The 21,208-nt window shown below is 40.2% G+C and overlaps 1 protein-coding gene across 1 annotated transcript; it reads left to right on the forward strand.

Moving 5' to 3' along the window:
- Position 1: 1 nt before the first annotated feature.
- On the forward strand, positions 2-20,652 carry DPH5 (diphthamide biosynthesis 5). Its single transcript, XM_065657188.1, has 7 exons — positions 2-319; positions 2,257-2,381; positions 5,721-5,829; positions 15,940-16,060; positions 18,267-18,306; positions 19,389-19,492; positions 20,403-20,652. Exons 1-7 carry the CDS (start codon positions 185-187, stop codon positions 20,624-20,626), a joined length of 858 nt encoding a protein of 285 aa, XP_065513260.1. The 5' UTR covers positions 2-184; the 3' UTR covers positions 20,627-20,652.
- Positions 20,653-21,208: the final 556 nt, after the last annotated feature.

A 21,208-nucleotide genomic window follows, 5' to 3' on the forward strand; every position in this document is an offset into this window, starting at 1 on the left:
GGCCGCGGCCCGCGCGCGCCCGCCACGGAGGGCCACAACTCCCGGCAGCCCCTGCGGGCCGGGGCGCGTGAGGAGGAGGAGGAGGAGGAGCGGGAACGGGTGACAGGAGCGGGGAGACGTGGCGCGGGGGCGGCGGATCCGCGTTTCCCTCCCGTGACAGGCGGCGGTCGCGGCCTCCCCCAGCATGCTGTACCTGGTGGGGCTGGGCCTGGGAGATGCCAAGGACATCACGGTGAAGGGGCTGGAGGCGGTGCGGCGGTGCGGCCGCGTGTACCTGGAGGCCTACACGTCCGTGCTGGCCGTGGGCAAGGAGGCGCTGGTAGGTACAGGCCGAGTTACGTACAAGTGACAATGTCGAATGGTAATCTGAATGTCAGCCTCCTCTAACGTGAAGTTACGGGAAAGCTCTCAAGAGATAAAGCATTCTTCACTGCAGGCGTTTTCTAGAAGGCCTCGTGTGCTGATGCTTTTAAAATCAGATCTCAAAATTCAGATGACGTGATTCACTTAGTTTATGTTGTTGGCCTAAAACATATATTAAAAGCTATTTGATGTTGACCATCTAAATTGGCCCTCAGTTTGGTGAAAGAACGGTTTGGACACACTGAGTCTACGTTTTAGCTTTTGTCAGGAGGGTGCTTTTTGTATATTCTCTAGTTAATGTGCTTTGATTTCCATTGTGGAGCAGTCTCAAAGCATGTAAATAGATTCCATGAGATGAAAACAAACGGAAAGGTCTGCTTCTGGGAATGCACTTGATACGCTCTGTAGTGTGCATTTGTGTGCAGTACTGAACTAAAGCCAGGCTGCTCCCGTGGTAAACCCACCCAAATGGATGTAACATTGGTATTGAGTTCTCAGCACCAACTGCTTTGCTTTATAGATCAGCTCCTGTTGCTGCTGTGCTACTTGCTAATGTGCATCTAGTGTAAAAACAAAACAAAACAGGGTGTCAAAAATGTGTTGTAGTTTGTTTAGTGTAGACCTCAGCAGTACTCCAGGGTGGCCATCAAGCATTCTGAATCAGAGATACAAGTTTTGCTTGTACAATTATTCGGTCCCCTTTCTATTGAACCTATACACGTTACACTCTGTTTCACAAGGAAAATAATGTCCTCATTTACAGAGGTAGAGAAACTTATCCAAAAATGGTGAAGTCACCTCTAGGAAAGGGCACTGAACCCAGTAACTGAGGTCCTGTATCTAGTACTCTCGTTTTTCTTATGGAAGCACTGCTCCGCTTCTCTAGAGTTATGATGGTTCTAGTCAATTGTTTGTGGGCAAAGATGGAGCTATCGCTAAAGTCACAGGAAAGGTCAGAGGAAAATCTTTCTGGACCGTTACTGACTTAATAGTTTTATCAATTTGTTAATATTTGTAATACCACCCAAATTTTCTGAATACTATTTAGAACAAAACCACCTCTTTTGGTCTATGCCCTGGAGAAAAAAGGTCATCTAATAATGTAAAGACCATGTGAAATGTATGATGAAACATGACTTACAGAGACAGATATGTTTGGCATGGTCAAATAGCATGTTTCTAGAACTAATTGAAGTTTTATTACACATGTGAGTTTTATTTACACATGGAAATAAAGGCATTTAAAACATACAGAGACACAACGATTACTGAGCTGCTGGACAAAAGCAAAGGGGACAATCAAATACATGTTTATCTGTATACATGATAAAGTATTTCTTAGAGAGAGCTTAAGATGAAGGATTAATATGAAATCAATCATTAGATGTAGTTAGTTACAATGTGCTAAGGAAAAATTAAAAAACCAAGGTTGTGGTGTAGCTGGTGTCATATTTGTATCTGGTTTGATGTCAGTATTATAACTAATTTAAGCAGTTAGGCTCAGACTTGTGAGAAGGGACACCTAACAGTAGGATGAGCGGTTAAATTAACTATACCGAGAGTCTACCCAGGTACCTTCAGTATATGCAGGTACAATTGAGCTACTTTTGGAGCAGGTCCTAAACTGACACAGAAAGCATAAAAAAACCAAGTCAGTATCAGAATAACGTGCTTGACTAATTTCTGTCAGCTCAGGAGCTGCTTTATGGGAAGCTCAGGTGTTCTTGCAAGGGGAGGCTGGGTTCACTAGGCCATGGCTCAGACTGCTGGGGACGATAATAAAGGTGGCCTTTCCAGTGCCCATTTTCTGTGTTCCTGGGTGAGCACCCAGAGAGATACAAAACCACTCCAAAGTGTCTTATTTTGGTGTTCGTCATTAATTTCGATTTCTAGGAAGAGTTTTATGGAAAAGAATTGATTTTGGCTGACCGAGAAATGGTGGAGCAAGAAGCAGATAGCATTTTAAAAGAAGCTGATGTTTGTGATGTTGCGTTTCTTGTCATTGGCGATCCCTTTGGGTAAGACAAAACAACATTTTAGTTATTGTTCTAGCTTGATCACTCTCTTTTTTCAATAGGAAGTAACCATATTCTGTAATTGTAATTGTTTATGAAGATGCTGATTTTCAGACCATAAGCACTTTCTATGTCTTTGCATATTTTTTGTTATTGCATTAGAAATAAACATGCAACTGTATACACTTTGTCTTGCTTTGGAGAGCACTTTCTATGTCTTCGTATATTTTTTTAAAATTACATTAGAAATATGCATGCAATTGTCTGCACTTTATCTTGCTTTGGAGTTTCCTTGCCCAGATATCCCTTATAGGAAGGAATGTGGACCCTCCAGGATGTATAAATCTTTCCTTCAGCAGTCACTTATCATTTCATTCTCCATGCTAGCTTTTATAGAGAATATTTTGTTCCAGGTTCTATCTGCTAACAGAAGAAATTCTAGGATATCACGTAATTAAGACATTTGCTATATTTTGAGAGAGTATTTTTTAGTTGCTATTTGGACTTACAAACCACAGCTTTTATGCTCAGTTGTTTCAGAATGACTACTGATTGTTGGTTATACAGTGCTTGTGCTTCAATATATGCTAGTTTTTGAAATAACTTAGGTCATTATAAATGTTTTCTCAGTGTGGTTTATTAAGGCCTTTGTTTTCACTTTTTACTCCTGCTGAAAAGTATACTCTTTTTCTATCACCAGAAGGATCTCCTTCTGTCTTTTTAGTCAGGCATCATCAATCTGTAATGTCAAGCCATACAGAAGAGCTTTTAGTCTCCAGCTGGTGATTCAAGATGTATGCCACAGTGTTAAGGGCACAAGAAAAATCAAATCACTGAGTGCCCTATTTGTGCATGAAAAAATAGAGTTTATGAAAAAGAGGAGCAGTGTGCACATCTGTCAAAAGTGGATAATTCATGTAAATACAGGTTGAAGGGACCTGGCAAGAGAATATTATATTAAACCAGTACTTATGGGCAGATGATGCTGTGTTTTGGAAATATTAATTGTATGTTTAATGCATGTAAATATTAAAATTAGGATTCATGTAGAGTGTAGAGCCACGTTACCTGTACCCTTGTGCTCTGATCCAGTGACTGATATAAGTACACAACATGAAAAAAAACAACCTACATGTATTGAAATGTAATTGCTACTTGTAAGCAGTATCTTTATCTGCCTCAGTTATCATTCGTTTCAGTGTCAAAATACTTCAGTTCTGATTAATATACTGCATCATTGTAGAAAAATACCCTTTTCTTAATGAGTTGCTTCTTTCTAAATGTTTGTGTTTTTAGCTTTTACTATTGCAGCACACAGAGCCCTAGGGATTTAGGGGTTCATGAGGTTACTAGGAAAGAGTACTGCATGTTTCTGTCCTAAGGGAAGCCATACGGGAGGAGGATAGAAGCCACGTGGTTGCAGCTGGTCGTAGAGTTTCAAGTATATTTGCTGGGAGGAAGACTACTTGGCAGCCTTAGAAAATCTCAGGTGTGGGTGGTTAATGGTTAAAGTGATCAAACAAGCTGCACCCCTGTCACTTTTCACTGCTGGTCACTGCAAGTTTTTATCTGCATATGTAGTACCAGCTATGGATGCGCTAGCAGGAACCTGACAATTTTAGTAGTATACTGGAAAGCCCACCTTCATCTAGCCTGGTGCTAACATTCATGTTATGACTACCCATAAAATTTAAAATCTGTATCAGTGACAGAAAATACTAGTATAGCTCTGGGTGCAGAACTGACTCCATGAAGCCTTTGCTGGTATTAGCCGAGTGCTCATGAGGGCACTTCTGCTTTTAGCTGCAGCCATTATGGACAGATCTGTTGGGACAAAGTACTGGCTGGAGCAAATTTCAGTGAATAAAGCCAGCTGATCCCTTGGTCAGTATTAGCATAACCACAAAATCCTCCAGTGCTCCTTGTCCTATGTATGTGAAGGGAATAATAACAAGGCCATAAAACTGGTTCCCTCTTAGAGCAGGCGTTCTTAAATCACCTTTGCTTATGGAAGTCAGGAGCATAGTTTGTTTACTAACCAGAGGGTTGGTTTAGTTCACTTTACTGCATTCTCCTAGGTCTGGGAGCCTGTTTGTATCAGGGTCTCTGGTTTCCCAGATTCAGATTCCTCTGTTTCTTTTGTCTAGTGAAATTGATTTCATTTTAAAATGATTGATCCCTACAGCCTTGCCAGCTGCTGACACATTTGTGTTCCAGTCTGAAGCACCTGATCTGCTGATTCGTGCCTATCAGACATGGCAGTGTCAAAATTATCAGACTAAAAATGAGGAGAATTCTGTTAGGGCAGCTGAAACAGGCCAGGGTAAAAGCAGTCTTCCTATTTAATTATTCTGATCAGCATATGCTATTTCTTTCTTTGCTTCCTCCTTTGGAACGGCCACACCGAAATGTGTGACACATCTTGGAAATGAGATGGCTAAGTTGTTGAGGTTTGATAAATTTAGGTAAGGGGTAGATGCATTTTCATATTTCACATGCAAATGTGAATGGAATGCATAGCTTGGATGCAAGCACACATGCAAGCAAGATAACATATGCAAACATCGTTGCAGTTCAAAGATTTGCTGGATCTATATGTACTTTCCATTTCTAATCCCAATTGCATTAACTACAAGCCCAGTAATTCTTGCACCAGTCTCTGCAAGGTGTTTATTGAGCATTAGACCTGGAGCCAAACTTAGCTCAATTCTAAGCTTAACAAGAATTTTTCTTAATTATTTCAGAATAAAGCTGATCGTTCAAAGTCAGTATAAAAGCTGGTTTAGTTTAAGGATGATTTTTTTTTTTAAGTACTGCATGCAGTTTACCTCAGTCTGTTCAAAGTTCTTGTTTGAGCGTGTTGCTTTCCTAGCACGCACTGCTGCTGATGGGAGGAGGCCTGACTGTGCAGCAAGTAAGGAAATGTTGGAGTTTTGTTGAAGCCTATGCCAAACAGAGCTGACCTTTACAGTTCAACAGATGTCCAGCTGACACCTGCAGAAGACAAAGGATAAATGGAACTTTCCTTTTCAAGTGCTTGCCAAAGCTACTTTAAAAAGTAATGATTATGTTGGTGGTACAGTTTTAATGATGCCAGAAAGTTACAAAGAACTGTAACAGACCGAGGATGCCTGTATTTTCAGCTAGGGAGGATGACATGGAAACCTTACTGGAGTTTTTACTTTCCCGTAACAATTAGTCAAGTCATTGTTGCCCTTTTGGGACCTCTGCATTGCTGTAGTTGTGAAGGGTTTAATTTTACTTTCAAAACAAACTATAATGCTAGTAACACTTGGTCACTTTATAATTTCAATCCTTAATTCCTTTCTGTTCTCGACACAGGGCCACGACACACAGTGATTTAGTATTACGTGCAGTAAAATTGGGGATTCCATACAAGGTCATTCATAATGCTTCAATAATGAATGCAGTGGGCTGCTGTGGCTTACAGGTAATGAAAACATTATTGTATATTGTATATGTATATATGCTATTCCACAACCGCTAAACTTAGAATTGGTTAGCTGTTCTACTGCTGTGGCAGTGCATGTTGCAATCTGATGTTTGAAGATCTGTAGCAACTGTACACTCTGTTGTCAGAATTTGTTAACACTTCCTTTTCAGCGTGCTGCATGTCAGCGAAAGTCCCTTTTGATGAGCCCATGTGTAAATGGATAGTAACACTTCTATTATTGTCTGCTCTCTAACTTCCCTCTGCCCCAGGAGACACTGATATTTAAGTTATTTTACAGATAGAGCTTTGCTCACATTGGCTTCCTTCTACTATTGGTGGTCACCTAATAAGTTTATTCTTAAATTAGGTTGTTATCCTGTTGAGAAATGTGTTGGTCTTGTCATAAAAGGAATACATGCACAAGCCTGTCTATATGCCAAACTCAGATCATAACTAATTAAAAAATCTTAATATGATGCATTCTTTCTCTCCAAGGTCAGCCTGTCTTCACTTTCTGTCCATCTGTTGAGAGGAGGGATTTGCCTAGGCAAGGACTAGAAGAACAAATGACAGTGTTTGTGCTTTTTGAATGGCTGAAGTAGAAAAGGTCTAGTCTAGTCTAGGTCAGGAAAATACTTCACTACTTCCTTTTACATGTGTCCATTATTACTTTTCCCACATAAAAAATGTTATGGCAGTGTATATGACATGACTAATCACATACAAATTAGTTGAAGCTTCCCCCTCTTGTCTTCATTCATTACTTTAAAATAGAAGCTGCCCTCTCAAGGTTCAGAATCATTCCCTGTGTATGGCAACCCCTAAACCAAGCTTCCACTTTACCAAAAATCAAAAGCAAGCACAGGAACATACTTGTATGACAGGCCAGAGTTGAGGGTTTGAACACTGAGTTTTCATCAGTGAAGGAGGAGGCGTTCCTGCCTAGCTTAACATAAAAGAACACCTTTTTTTTTAAAAAAAAATTTCAACAAACAACTGACACCTTCAGATTTACACTGACAAACTCCAGTAGCCTTATTTCAATGCTGCCCAGCAGCAGAAAATCTGTTGCAATAAGTTGGGTATTATCTCTGGCTTTGATCCCATCTGAATGGTTCGGAAATGTGCGAGCCCTGTCTGATCTGGCAGTTCAGCGATGCTGCATTGAACAGCTGTTCTGAGAGGTGAATGCTAATGCTAAAGGGAATGCTGCACAGGATTCACGTTCTTTATAGTTCTTCCCATGAGCACTTTTCTTAGTGATACCTGCCTATTGCTGTAAGACGGCCAAAATTATCTTTTAGGAAGGAAATAGGCTCCTTTGTGTCTAAAATCTACATGTACAGCAGCCAGATGGCAGCTGCCGCATGACTGCACTTACTGGGGCGGGTAACACAAGAGTTGGGGCTGGGGCTCACCCTTTCCCCTTTTGGCTTCATACTGGTACAAAGTTTTCTTCTGCTGTCAAGCTGCTGACAAGTAGTTTCTACTACCCGCTTTTTACTGTTCTTTGATGTTCTTTAGGAAGGACGATGCAAGACTCGTATTCCCAGAAAGAAGAGGTGGCTTAAGTTTTCCGAAAGTTTGCTTGCCCCACAACTCCAGCCAGGCAGGAGAATGACAAGTGTAGAGCCTCTAGTTTAATTTTTAAAGGAGCAGAAAACTAACTGGGAATATATTGCAAACATTCCATAAGGCTTTTGACATATGCAGAGTTTTGAAGATCAGTTTACTATTTCCTTATGCCGTACTGAAGGGGACAGACCATGAAGGAAATGTGATGTTATTCACTCTGGCATTAGTCTCCTTTTCCATTCTGGCTTGGGAGGGGCTGCCTTCTCATAAGTCAACGTTCCTGTTGTTGTATAAAGCAGTTTAGGAAATAGTGATGATATTGTATTACCAGACAGACTATAACCAGCTATATGTTTAACTCTTTATTGCTCCTTATAGGCATAAACAGCAAGTGAGGGGTATCTTACAAAAAAGTGGCCTGGATTTAATTAGAGTTGTGGTGGAAGTTTATAATTTCTTTCAACAGTCTTTACATTCGTGGCTGTCTCCTGCCATCAATTTAGCTTTGGAGTTAACTGCATTCTGAATTGCAAAGTTGCTGTCAAGTATAGCAGGGATTCCTCTTTTGCTTCACCACAGAAAAGGCTTGGCTTTTTTTCTTGTTTTAATCTGATTGTGATACAAAACCTCTTTCTTTCTTACTAGAGAAAAACAGGAAACACCTTTATATGCTGTTCTGAAAGCTGTGTGCGTAGTGAGCTGTATCTGATGATTAGACCCTCAGTAAAATGCAGCTACACCCCAGACTGTTCACAAAAGAACATGTTTCTCGTCAGAGCAACGTTTCTGTGCAGCCAACAACATTCTGGTAGTTGCGCAGTTTTCCTGCACAGTTGTGAGTTACTGAAGTCAGTAGAGCATTAGTGATGGTTTGTCACCTTCAATTCAAAGATATATTTCTTGCCAAATTGTAAAGAAGGGTGAATATCTATTTTCAAATACCTTTTTTTTTTTTTTACCCTCTTGCCTATTTAATAGAATCAGTGCAGCTGTTTTGAAGGCTGCACAGGTGAAGACTGTATTTGTACAAAGAACAGAGGTTTTTTAGTTTTGAAAATGAAACTTTTGGAACTTCTAGGAAGCTCTCAGTTTGATACAATGAGCTATAGCTGTTGAAAGCAGGAGATAGTATAATTTATCACAATATTAGTCTGACTGGGCATAAGGCTCTATGGCCTGCTGTGGCTCCCTCTTTTACACTGTTCTTGCTGTGCTTCACTGTGTCAGATTTTTTTTTTTTCCAAGGCTGAAGAAAATAATTTTCCTCAAAAACAAATGAATACAGCTGGCAGGGGGAGAAGCCAGGAAAAGTGCCAGTGTGTGAGTGCCTCTTGGCGCGCTCTCTACAGGTTCACCTCTCTTGTTCGGAGTCTGACACATAGGTATGTTGATCACTCTGACTCCAGCTGTAGTGAAGAACCACCACCAGTGAATAAAGTCATGTAGTTTGTATCTACACATGCTGCCAGGGAGGTCAGGGAAAGGGGACAGAAGTCCCCAGGGGCAGGCCAAAATTCTCAGAGAGCACTTCTGCTGGGTGGGAACTAGTGAGACAGTTCAGCTTTCCTCATCAGCAGCTGCACTGTGGTTCTGTAGCTTTGGAAAATTCAGTATTTTAGGTAACAGCCTTACCTCTGTTCTACCACTGCTCTGGCACCCTGTGAGCAAGACGTTGCCTTGGCTTTATCTGACTAGGATTCGGCATTGCAAGCTGAGACCAAAGGGAGAGCCTAGCCTGGCTTCCATGGCTTTATCTACACCCACACTCAGTTTTTCAGAATAGGGCTGATTGCTAAGGCTTTTAGTCCTAGAATAAAGAAGAAGAAAACTCAAGATCTCTAATTTATACCTTTGTCCTTCCTTCCTAATCTGCATGACATCTGGGTTAGTTTAGGAAGGTGACTGGCCAGAGCTCTCAGGACAGGATTTGATCAGATCCAGATCTGGTAATGTGTCTTTGAGGTAGCAGTGTGGATGGTCACACACATGAGGAAGACTCTGCATCATAATGACCTGTGATGCACGCGAAGGAATGATGCAACTTGAAATGGCTTGAGATAATGGCATTACTGTAAAAAAAGAGGATTGAAAACTAAAGTGCAAAGCTGGAAGCAAACCATGGGATGAAACAAAAGACTAAAATGAGCCACTCACTTGTGGGAAAGTGGTGTTGCTGGTTTTGGAAGCATTTGTGTTTTAGTAGGGTAGCTAGGAAAAAAAAGTGCCATGACAAAGACCTGCCTTTCTTTTCAGACATACCCACTTTCCACCTGAATAGCTTCAGAACAAATATCTGCATGTCCCCTTGTTTCTTCCAGTGACTCATCTCAGGCTTTTTGTTTGCAGTCCAGTTAGTTCTTGTGAGACGATCACAGTTAAAAATAAGTTTTGTCTTTTCACTACTAGCTGATCACTTAAATGCAAAAGCAGTGCTTAGTATGTTATTTTTGAGTCTCTACTGAACAGGTGAGTACATTTTCAGTGGCAAGTAGAAAAATATTACTTATAGATAAGGAAGCTGAAGGATGCTATCATTACTCGCTGCACTCATAGTCAAATAGAAAACCTGTAGTAGCTGCAGGAGCGGAACCTCTGAGCTCCACCCTGTCTCTGTGCCCTAATCGTCAAAAATACTTTTTGCTCTAATAGGAAGGGCTCTACACAAAATGTTTTTTATTCACTGACAGTTAAACTGTTTTCCATAACTGGCTGGTTTTCTCACCTACCAGCTTCTGAGCCTTTTAGAAGTTGGCATTTGTTTGTCAAACTGATTAAAGGTTAAATGAGTGCTAGTCACGCTACTTCATTAATGACAATTGCTGTTCAGCTTGGTGCCATTCGTCACCAGCAAACATGACCCAGAAACATGCATGTAATCAGAATAGATTTTTTTCTTCATTTAGGTATCTTTGTTTCAGATTATTAACCCAAGTGGCCAGAGTGGGAAGGAATCGTTTGATGTTGCTGGGAAGAGTCTTAGGGGGTTATTAAAGATAGGGTAACATTACCTTGAAGAGAAAATTCTGTCCTGGTCGAGTTTGCTTGGAGTTTCTGAGTTTTTTGATAGCTGAATTTTGTTCTGCTTGTGGAGTGGCTGTTTCCGAAGTGCTGATACAGGAGGCAGCCAAGAGAAAAATGTGTTTTTCCTTTCAGCTGCTTTTATGTGATTTGTCTCAGCTGCCTCCTGAAGACTGCAATCATGTGGAGTGGGCTTCCCTCAGCCAAACATCCTTTTCTTCACAGTTTCTTTCTCTCTGGCATATACTAAGGGCACTGGAGGTTTTGGGGACAGCTGAGCCAATCTGTTGGCTTGCAGTACAAAAAGTAGTCATAGCCCTGTGTGTGTGAGTGGTAAAAACTTTCAGTTTCATGTGAAGGTTCTCATGAGAGACATTCAAAATTGCTAAAGATCTGTGGTACTAAATGAGATGGTGTAAAGGGCTAGAGTTAGGCTTGTGGTTGTTTCCTATGACCAATTACAAGCAAAAATGAAGCTTGTCTGATTCTTGCTACCTTTTTGTTGATGATTGTTTTACTGTCCTTTGTCCTTCTGAGCTGTTCTCTGGCAACAATATATAATATAAAAAACAGTAGGAGCCCTTTAATCTGATGCATATGGTCTGGAGGGTTGTCAACTGGTTACAAAGAATAAGGGGAAAAATCTGACTTCTTAAGTTCCTTTTTTGAGGATGTACATTGCATAGCATCACATCAAAACACTTATGACAAGGATAATCAAAACACGTCTTAGCTTTTCCATGTATGCTCGTTGGGATTTATCAATAAGCAACCTGGGATAATGCAAGGTGCTCTACAGTCTCCAAATTCCATTGAGGAACAGCCTTAGGAGAAAAAGCCTCAGGTTTTTGTCAGTGGGATGTAATCAGGCTGTGCAATATCTTCATTTCCAGAAGAACACACCTGTCCTGTGAGAACTCTCTGCAGTGTAACCTGTGGCTGTCTCAGCACAGAACATAAATGAGTGGCAGTTCAGGTTTACAGGTGTTTGCACATGTATCCAGGTGCCAGGTCTGACAAATGTCATGCTAAGACTCCTTTTCACCTTCTTCCCCTGATGTGTATCCAGTCCTGAAGTTGTTTGAAATTTCAGAAAAGGAGGTAGGCTTAGAAGCGACGAATTGCTTTGTCACTGTTGCAGCTGATACAGCAATAATTCTGGGAAAGATGCTGTAAAAATAAATGTCTGCGTTTTGAAATGTTTACTTCTTGGTTTCTTTGCAGCTGTTGCCCTACTGACCTTTAATAGTATCTCGCATCTTCTCTCCTGCTTGCTTTAGTACTTTTTAGAGGGGATGAGAGATCTTCCTTTTTTAATTTCCCTATTTAGTCTCAGCTTGTTCCTTCTTTTTATCCCCTATATTTTTGTGGAGATTAGCCACACCAGTATTTTAAGTGAGAACTGTTGATCTGGAGAGCTTCAGGTATCTGATGATGTTCAGACTGGCCATTAATGAAGTCGCTCAGTAGTTTCATTGAAGTTTCACTTGCACGCAGGCTTTCCAAGCTGAGACCATGGTACAGCACTTTTTCCCTTCTAGTTTGTTCTGGCGTCTCAATCTGCAATCAATTCTGCTTATATAAACAACAAGTAAAATAAGAAATATCATTAACAGAAGGGTTAAAAGTACAAGCCAAAACCAGGCACCTCAGTACCAAAAGTTGCCAGACATTCTCTCTCATTATGTGTGTAAATAAAATAGGAAGTTATAGCTGCTTCTGAGATGGTGAAAGTGTGAGTTGAAGAACAGCTTTCTGCTGTATTTTGCGAGAGGCAGGAAAACTCCAGGAGACAGAGCATTGCCTTGGAGCAGAGAGTTCTGGCTTCCTTTCCTGACTTCAGCTATTGCATTGCAAAATTTAAGTGCACAAAGCTTTGCTTAAGCCAATTACTACTTGGGCGGGGGGTGAGGGCTATTTCTAAAGACCAAGGTCTTTCAAAATGACCTTTTGAAATTTTTCTGTGAAGTTTTTGAGCATTAGGGAGAAGGTAAGCAGGTTGGTTTCCAAGCTGAGAGCACTAAATGTCTGTCTAACCATTTCACTGAGCCCCTTTGAAATTCTGTCACTTTTGTGCCTGAGCAGAATGTGGGCACTCTAACAAATCTGATGATTAGTCAAGTGTGATGCTTGCAATGTTTTAGCTTGAACTGAACAGATCTTGCCCACTCCTAACCCCAGCTGCTTAATGTAGAGTGCGGCACACAGAAGACCGCTGTGAAACTTCATCTGCTGTTGCCTCTATTTAAAGCTGTGCCAGCAACTGTGCAGCATGATCCTTTCACTGGAAATATACAGAGCTCTTCATTGGCTTATAAAACTTCTTTTTAGCAATCTCAAAGCATGACATTAATCCATAGGTATGTTGTAATACACCTTGGTTAACAAATGTGTGTCACAGTTTTATTCCAACAACAGGCATGTTTTCTGGAATTTTGGGGCCCTATTCAGTCTTTTATGGTTGGTGGAAAGAATATTTTTAAATTTCAGTGGGTTCTGGCTCTGGTGGACCTGCTGTCCACTGTAACTGCTGAATCCTTAGGGCAGTAGTAGAGTTCTTGGTGTTTACTGCTCTCTCTGCATCAAGGCTTTTCTTTAAAGTCTGATAGTTCATGCTAGATTTCAGGAGGTAGAAAGTAGAGCACAGCACAGGAAACTGTATTAGGAACAAATTGAATCTGCATGAGGTACAGGGAGACAGTTAAAAATGTAATTTCTGATACAGTTATGTATTGTTTCTTTAATGCAGGCTTGCTCTCGTGGAAGAGCAGTACCTATGTTTGCATAAATGTCACACCTCTGCAGAGATCAAATGCTGGATGAGAAAGAAGTATTTGTTTGTGTCTGTAAAAGTGCTTGTAAGGTAATTGGTTACACGTAGTCAAGCACAATAAGGGTATCCATTTATTGCTTCAGTTCCACAGCATTCAGAGATCGTTGGTGTACCTTAAAGTTTCCTAAGTAGTATTTTCCCATCTTTAATTTAAAATAAAAATATGTATGCATTAATAGTAGTAAATCTATTCTTTAGAATTTAGTTAGTAGAGGGGTATAAGTTGCAAAGGCATTTCTAGGAGGTTAATAAAAAACGCCCCATTCCATCTTGTTGGTGTAGAAGCTACTTGTGTGCTGCCCAGGTGCTGAGAAAACAAGTGTATTTTTGTGAGACTGCAAGTGCAGTTTTCTATTATATCAATACCTCGTGAAAATATTTTGAAGTTATTTCTAGTGAATAGACAGGGCATTTCTAACAATGTTTTTTATTCTCTTTTGACATTCAGACTTCAGTTTTAATGCAAAACCTGGTACACAATGGGCAGATTCATTGAATCTGATGGGCAGTGCTTGCACAAAAAGGATAACTTGCTTAACTTCTTGTTGGCAAAGATCATGGAGAATCTTTGTAATGAGCAATGGAAAAGACAGAAATAACAATCAGAACAAGTACTGTAGAGTATAAAGTTGAATGCCCAACTTGTTTTTTAGTATGCGGCAGAATGGTCTAAAAGATCTGATTCCCAACAAAATACTTATCAGACAGTAACATTTTGCCTGTTTCTGCACATCCTTTTCTTTGCTAAAAGGCAGAGGTGGAAGTTTCTCTCCTTCAGGTTATCAAAATGCCCAAGGGACTGGGATAAGATTTGAGGTTGACTGAGGCCACGTTCTGTGCTGGAGGGGGGCTGCTGCTTTGGGAAGTGAGCGCAGGGGCGCTCAGGTGGCAGAGGGTGAGCTGGGCGGTCAGGCTGCTGCGGGACATTCAGCAGTTGCTGGTGACTGAAGGGGCACTACCAAGGAGATTGAAGGTTAACTTGCTCGCAGGTGCTGTGATGGTGCAGGGGAAAAAGAGAAACTCCTTGTTCTAGAAGTTTTTCTTCAAGTTCTAGCTAGCCACAAGAAAAATAGGCAAAACGTACCTTGTTTTTTTATTTTTCTAGAACACAGCCTTGAAATAGTTAACAGGTTACATCAGGAGCAATTAATTTGGTTCAACCTATATTTAGTTTACTGGAAGAACCTTTAGGTTGTGAAATGTGTGCTGTGTGTTCTTGTCCTTGTGCTAGAATGAAATATTTGAAAGAGGAAATGTTTTCACTAATGTTCCAGGAATCTTTGAATAAACACTGTTCCTATCAGCATGAATGGTTAAAATCTGAGCTTTTCGTCCCTTGAAAACAAATGTGTTTCTGCTTTGATTCAAATTCCGCTCTGCCAGCGTAAAGGAGTTAAAACCGCAACCTAATGCCACAGTAAAATAAGTATGTATAGGGGAATCCCCGGACGGCACAGAGCTGCCAGAGCTGCCTTTGCACGGGCTCGTCTGCTCTGCCACCAGCACACTGTGTGCCTCCCGGAGGGGGCTGGAAAAGCAGTTTTTCCTTCCAGGTTTCCAGAGAAAGCGGGGAGGTTAGTCTGTATAGCTGTTTTTTCTCTGGTGGGCTTGAGCAGACAGGATATTGGCAAGCTGCAAAATCCATTTGGCCCCATTCCAAAGTTGAACTGACCAAAATTGATTCATGGTTCTGCCCTTTCTCAAGTTGGTTACAAAAACTTCCAAGCCAGATGCTGCCTTAGGTTACATACGACTTTTGCTTTTGCATCACTAGAAGCGATTGGCAAGACTTGCTTCAAATGTCTTCAGCAAGATTAGAGACTTACAGTAAGAAATAGTGTTACTATTGAGAATAAAGTCAGTGAGTATGTTTGACATAGCATCTGCTTGCAATATGCTTCTTACCATGGATGCATAAAAACTGTTGCATCCCTCTGCTTCATGCACAGTCCCTGTCTTCAAATCTTCACATCCACCATCTCTTCAGACTCTTAACTTCTTGTGCATGACAGTTTTCATCTGCAGGAAAGGGCTGTTTTAATACAAATACTACTGTATCAGTAGAATCAAGACAGTGTAAGTATTATGGCATTATTAGAAGTTGCCTAGCCTTAACCAAAATAAGAAATAAGTAGTAATTTTGGTGCTAATCTTACAAGGTTTTGCCTTTAAAAGGTCCTCAGAATTAAGTAACAAAGAATAGAAGGTAGACTGAAAGTTTATTAAAATACATTGAAAAGGTGAATGCAGAGATAGGTAAGAACTTTACAGGTAGTTCATTAGTTGTTCTTTGACATGCTTCAGTGTTTGCAGAGTAAAAGAACAACAGCATGTCTCTATTATGAAGAAGAAGGAGGAGTTCACTAATTACAGATTTTGTTACAAAGAAAGGAGGGAATGCAAAGGAATGCACTAAAACTAGTCAAGGGATAGAGAAGCACAGGGCAGCTCTCTTAAAACGAAGCACTATTTTTAATGCAATGTTTTGTCTTTTATCCATGAAAGAGCAAACTTAAGCATTTATAGGAGAGTACTCTCCCTGTGGTATGAAACATCCTTCTTAACTAGGCTCAGGACTTTTCAGTGTTGCCAATTGTTCACGCTTTTCATAGCATTTTATTGCATGTGCTATTTTTTTTCTTAGTGTGTATGTGTGCTACTGCATTTGCTTTGTTTTACAGTTGTACAATTTTGGAGAGGCAGTTTCTATAGTTTTCTGGACAGATACATGGAAGCCAGAGAGCTTTTTTGACAAGATTGAGAAGAACAGGCAGAATGGAACACACACACTGTGCTTACTTGGTAAGCAGCAGCTCCCCCGGTTCCTTAGCTACCACCTTCCGCAGTGTCCAGAGACAATCGTGGTGGGCATGAGATGAAGCCTAAGGTTAAACCGATGTTCTTAGCTAACATGAATCTTTGAAAATATAACAAAAATTGGAACGTTAGCGTATGTGTACATAGAATCAGTTCAGCCATCGTTCATGTTAGAGTGGCCAGGAATTTCTTAATTCCTCTTCAGGAAATCTGTAAGAAACGATGCCTTTTTAGAAGTCAAGAGCAGGAGGCCCATATTTGCTCTAAAGATCACTGTGATTTTAAGCTAGGTCTAGCTCGAGATCCAAACCAGACTGCAGTGAATAGCAGCTAACTTTTATTGACTTAATTAGGTTAGAGCTCAACACATTGGACTTTCTGGGGAGCTAAATCATACATTTAACTGCATTGCTATTCTGTAAAGTGGTAGTCTTTTTCCTAAATTATCTTACCTAAGGATGTTTGGCAAAAGGTAATTGTCACTTGAGAAGCCTCAGTGCTGTAACAAACCCTTGCTGATCACAAGCAGAACCAGAATAGTGTTCCTAGCTGAGCACTGTCCTCAGGCTCTCCCGTGATGCTGCCTGATCTTTATCCGACCCAACAGTCCTCAGCTAAAGCCTCTTTTCGAGTAACTCCACCAGCCCAGGTAACTCCTTAAGGATTATGGAGCTGCCTGCATATAAACTGTAAGGCACTTGCATATTATTGGTATATGTAGTTATATACCTTTCTGTATCTTCTTTTAGACGTGGCTGGGATCTTGCAGTGCTAAATACATTAATATTTTAAGTAAAAACCAAGTCTGTGGTACTGGAGGATCTTGAGCAGGAAACAATTTAAATGTTTAAGCATCACTGCACATCAGACTTTCCAATGCCTTGAAAGTTGTTTGTTTTCAAAATTGGCTAAAAATCAGTATTCTAGTAGTTTGTTTTAAAGAAGGATGACTTCACAAGTGTTTTAAACAAGGATTATTACAACTATAATATGTTAAAACCAAGTAGTCTTTAGATATATTGTGTAATCATTTATACAAGCTCCCTATTTAATTTTTTTGTACATAGCAAGAGAGTAAAAATTTTGAAACCATGAAACTGCATTATAAATCTCATGTTTCAGGGACAGTTGTGGTACCTGCATCTAATTGTAGCTCCCAGCTGAAAACTACCAGTTTCCAAATTAATTGTTCCCTTAATAGTACCTGGTCATTCTGGTCTGTGTATTGTTTATCCAACTAGACTAGATTACCAGATAAGCAAATGTGACTTAAAAAGGTTAGTGCTGATAAACTTCTGAATTCAAAGTGACTTCACAAACATATAAGCAATTTAGTAAACTGTGCACTAATAATCTTGCAGATTTGCATTTAAAACCCCTGTCTTCAGAGTCACTTTGCTTTGGGAGTTCATTGTACAGGGCGTTTCAAAAAGGTGGACCCAGTTTGAAATCACTATGCTTTGAAATTGGGTGCATCTTTTTGAAACACCCTGTATGACTTAAGCAATATTTTTTATAAAAATCAGGATTAAAAATGTATCCAGCCTTCACTATGATAATATTTTGGGAGCATTTGAATACAGGTAACATTTGATTGCCTCTTGGAGAGATTGTGGTCAATTAGAATTTCATAAAATTGCAGACGTGCAGAGTCTTACCTGACCCCTTCTCTGTTTTATTTTTGCCCAAATCGTTTTATTTCCCAAAAGAGAAGATTGTTCTAGATTTTGATTGGACAGGAAGGAAGTGCTAACGAAAGTCAGGTTCCTGCATGGCAGTGATGTAACCCCTGCCCATCAGTCATACTGTTCTACCTTTGGGACCACAATGTACTTATAATTTAATAGTCTCAGTACCCTGGTGTGCTTGCACGTGCTGGCATTTAGTTATCCTATGGTAAATATGCCTGCTTTTTGAATACTTAGCAGTATTTTTATTTGTTTGTGTTGCTCTGAAATCCGTGAAACTTTCCCTATCTTTGTGTAAAATCACGTGCATAAAATCACAATACCTTGCGATTAATTAACATATGAAACAGTAGAATGTAATCCATATTCCTTTTCCCTGTAATAGCTAAAATGTTGTTATAGAGTTTATAGAATCTGCTCATTAAATTAAGCTTTACCTACATAGAAAACCAAGTGAGAAGTTTGTAGGGAACCTGCATTTAAATGTCGGTTTTATTTTACAGATATTAAAGTGAAGGAGCAGTCTCTGGAGAATCTAATGAAGTGAGTCACCATTTTGAAAATACATAGAAACACAACATGTATTTACAAAGGGGTTTTTGGACAAGGAACAAAGGTTCTTTTTGCCCATAGTCTAATGCTGAACTTACCTGTCTTCTCCTGTACTTCTTTGTGGCCAACCATCTTTTGTTTCTTAGAAGGAGTGGAACTCTCTTGTTCATTACAATAGGACCTGACTTTCTTTGCAGTAACTGAATGAAGTTGCAGCAGAACTTTTGTTTTTTTAACTGTTTCTGTGAGAAGCACTAAGTCAGGATGGGGTCAGCTTTCCGCTGGGAAAATGAAGTGTTATTTTACTGCTGTTCTGTCCCATCCTCAAATAGATCAATAGCTGAAACACTGTTCTGAATTCATTGTTCCTTACTCTGACTAGAAACGGTCTGAAGTACCAAATACATACTACTCTTTTTAAACATTTAAATAAGCAATGCATAGAAAATGCTCTTAAGTTCATTTAACTGTGTTCAAAAAAAGCTCTTGCCACATCTTAATCATCTCTCTGCAATCTAGATGTTTTGACAGTGGGGAATATAAATGGTTGCTTTATACACATGGTGTAGCTCTGGTCTAAATTAACATTTGTGACGTCTCACAGTATCATTGAGGTTTGTTTATTCTGGAGTTTCAAAATAAAATCCATTTGACTGAATCCACAGTTGGCAAGGAAAGCATTTCATTTAAGAATATATTTCTAGTCTGTAATCATCTGTCTACAGGGCATTTGACAGAAAAACAGCAGTTTGCCCTTGAATTTGAGTCTAATGCATCTTTTCAGGAGTAGCTGCAAAACCTGCGTGTTGCTTCCAGCAGCTGAATTTGCTTTTAGGACAAATGATCTGCCAGCTGGAGGCCCTGCTGTTTCACAGGTGTGGGGAGAGCACAAGGGGCTTCTGTCTTCCCTAAAAGTTGCACTTTGTGTAAAAGGCCCAGCCTGGGGGCCTGGGAGCCTGGGTCTGTTTAAGTTCAGTTTGCTGGTCTAGAGGTTTCTTGAAATAAACTGCAAGAACGCTAGGGATAATGAAATGGGTTATATGTGAAATTTCTCTATTTTTCTTTCTCTGCAGAGGAAGAAAGATTTATGAGCCACCACGCTACATGAGTGTGAATCAAGCTGCAGAACAGCTTCTTGCCATTATTCAAAACAGACGGCTCCAAGGACAAGAACCAGGTACTATTGCTGCAATGTTTCTGCTGCCACCTCTCTCAGGTCACACTTACTGATGAGCCTCTGAACTCCGCTCCCTCCCTCTTAATCTTGGCATTCTCTTGCTCTGCAGTGGAATTGGGTGGCCCCAAATCCTTGTCGTGAGATGGATTTGGCAGAAGGTGCACACAGTGTAGTTCAGTGAGCGCAGATGAATGAGCACCGCTGGCTCTGGGAGGTTTAGTCAAAGCCTCCGTTTGGGAACCCTGTGCTGTTTCTGTCTCTCTTTAACTCTGAGCTCTCTGATCCATTAAAGTTGCAGGAGGTGAAAAGATTCTGAGCGGTTTAGATCAGTCAAGCTTCAAAAATCTCTGCTACATTTTATTTAGACTGATGACACTCAGCTCTACGTGAGTACCAGCATGAATCTAGGGTAACCCGAACCGCGATTTTGACCTTGAATTCTTAACACTAGTCAAGAGCACACTGTGAAAGGTGTTTATTGAGACCAAGACTGAAGTTACAGCAGCTGTAAATGACTCCCTTGTGTCACAGAAAAATTATTTCTAATAGCAATTCATCTAGCTGTATTCCTCCTTTTAAAATTTATCACTTAAATACTATTAAAATGAAAATACTTTCCTTTTTTCCTTTTTTGTAGCATGAATCAGAAGCAGCACTTTCTTCAAAGTGAACACAATTCCTGAATGAACTTCATATTCTAATTCTGCTGCCTTCCCATTCTTGATTATAAACATCCCTAAGATACAGCTTTATTCTCTTTGAAAAACAAGCTGCTTTCTAGGCTACTCCCATGATGTATTAGTTGGGAGGTGTAAGACAGCAGTGTTAAGGTTCAAGCATTTTGAGTAATTTTTCCTTTATGATAGGACCATTAGTCAATAAATTAAGCATTTAATCTTCTTTCTTACAGGAATTACTGAAAACACAGTTTGTGTTGGCCTGGCACGTGTGGGTGCTCCGGATCAGAAGATTGCCTCAGGTACGCTCCTTCAGATGTCAGCTGTGGAACTGGGCAGCCCACTCCATTCCTTGATCATTACAGGCACTATGCATCCTCTGGAATTGGAAATGCTTAAGCTTTTTTCTGTGGATAGTTCCAGTTTTGAAAATAATGCATTTCAAAGGACCACTTAAATAAAAAGGAAGCATTTAAATTTTTATTCCATCTTAATTTCATGGTAGCATGAAGTTATTCCTGTGAATATTTAAAGCTTGCCTAAGTGCAGTTAGATTGTGTATTGCCTCACAAGACACCACTGTGGGAACATGGACCTGCTTTTTCCTGAGGCTACAAACTGCACCTGCTGGTATCATCTTCTAACACACAGACACCTCCCGAAACCTTTAATCCTGTAAAACCTTTGTCTGATTCAGTTAATTGACATCTACATTAGTCTTAGGTTGCTGACTAAGGTAAGAAGTGCAAGTAGAGAACTGAAGAAGCGTACCAGGTGTGTCTGGCATCACCTGTTAGGTCTATATCCATCTTTACACTTGGGAGCGTGGATACAGACAGGTGAGAGTGCTCTTTATGTCTAAACCAAGAGAAGCAAGAACTCGCCCTTCAGACAGCTGGTGAAACAGTGGGAGAAGCTGCACAGAATTTCCCTTTTCAGAAGGTTGCAATTTAAAATAGAACTCCCATTTTTTTGTGCGTTAACACTAGCATTTATGAAGTGCTAGACTCAAACTGCAGCAACCACAATTAACCTCAAG

This window comes from Caloenas nicobarica, chromosome Z (genome assembly GCF_036013445.1).
Source record: "Caloenas nicobarica isolate bCalNic1 chromosome Z, bCalNic1.hap1, whole genome shotgun sequence".
NCBI lineage: Eukaryota > Metazoa > Chordata > Aves > Columbiformes > Columbidae > Caloenas > Caloenas nicobarica.

Excerpts from the sequence above, each read along its gene's own strand:
- DPH5 (XM_065657188.1), top strand. The coding sequence starts at position 185 with ATGCTGTACCTGGTGGGGCTGGGCCTGGGAGATGCCAAGGACATCACG. Across the intron at positions 2,382-5,720 it reads GTCATTGGCGATCCCTTTGG|GGCCACGACACACAGTGATT; the intron begins GTAAGACAAAAC and ends TTCTCGACACAG. Across the intron at positions 5,830-15,939 it reads TGGGCTGCTGTGGCTTACAG|TTGTACAATTTTGGAGAGGC; the intron begins GTAATGAAAACA and ends TTTGTTTTACAG.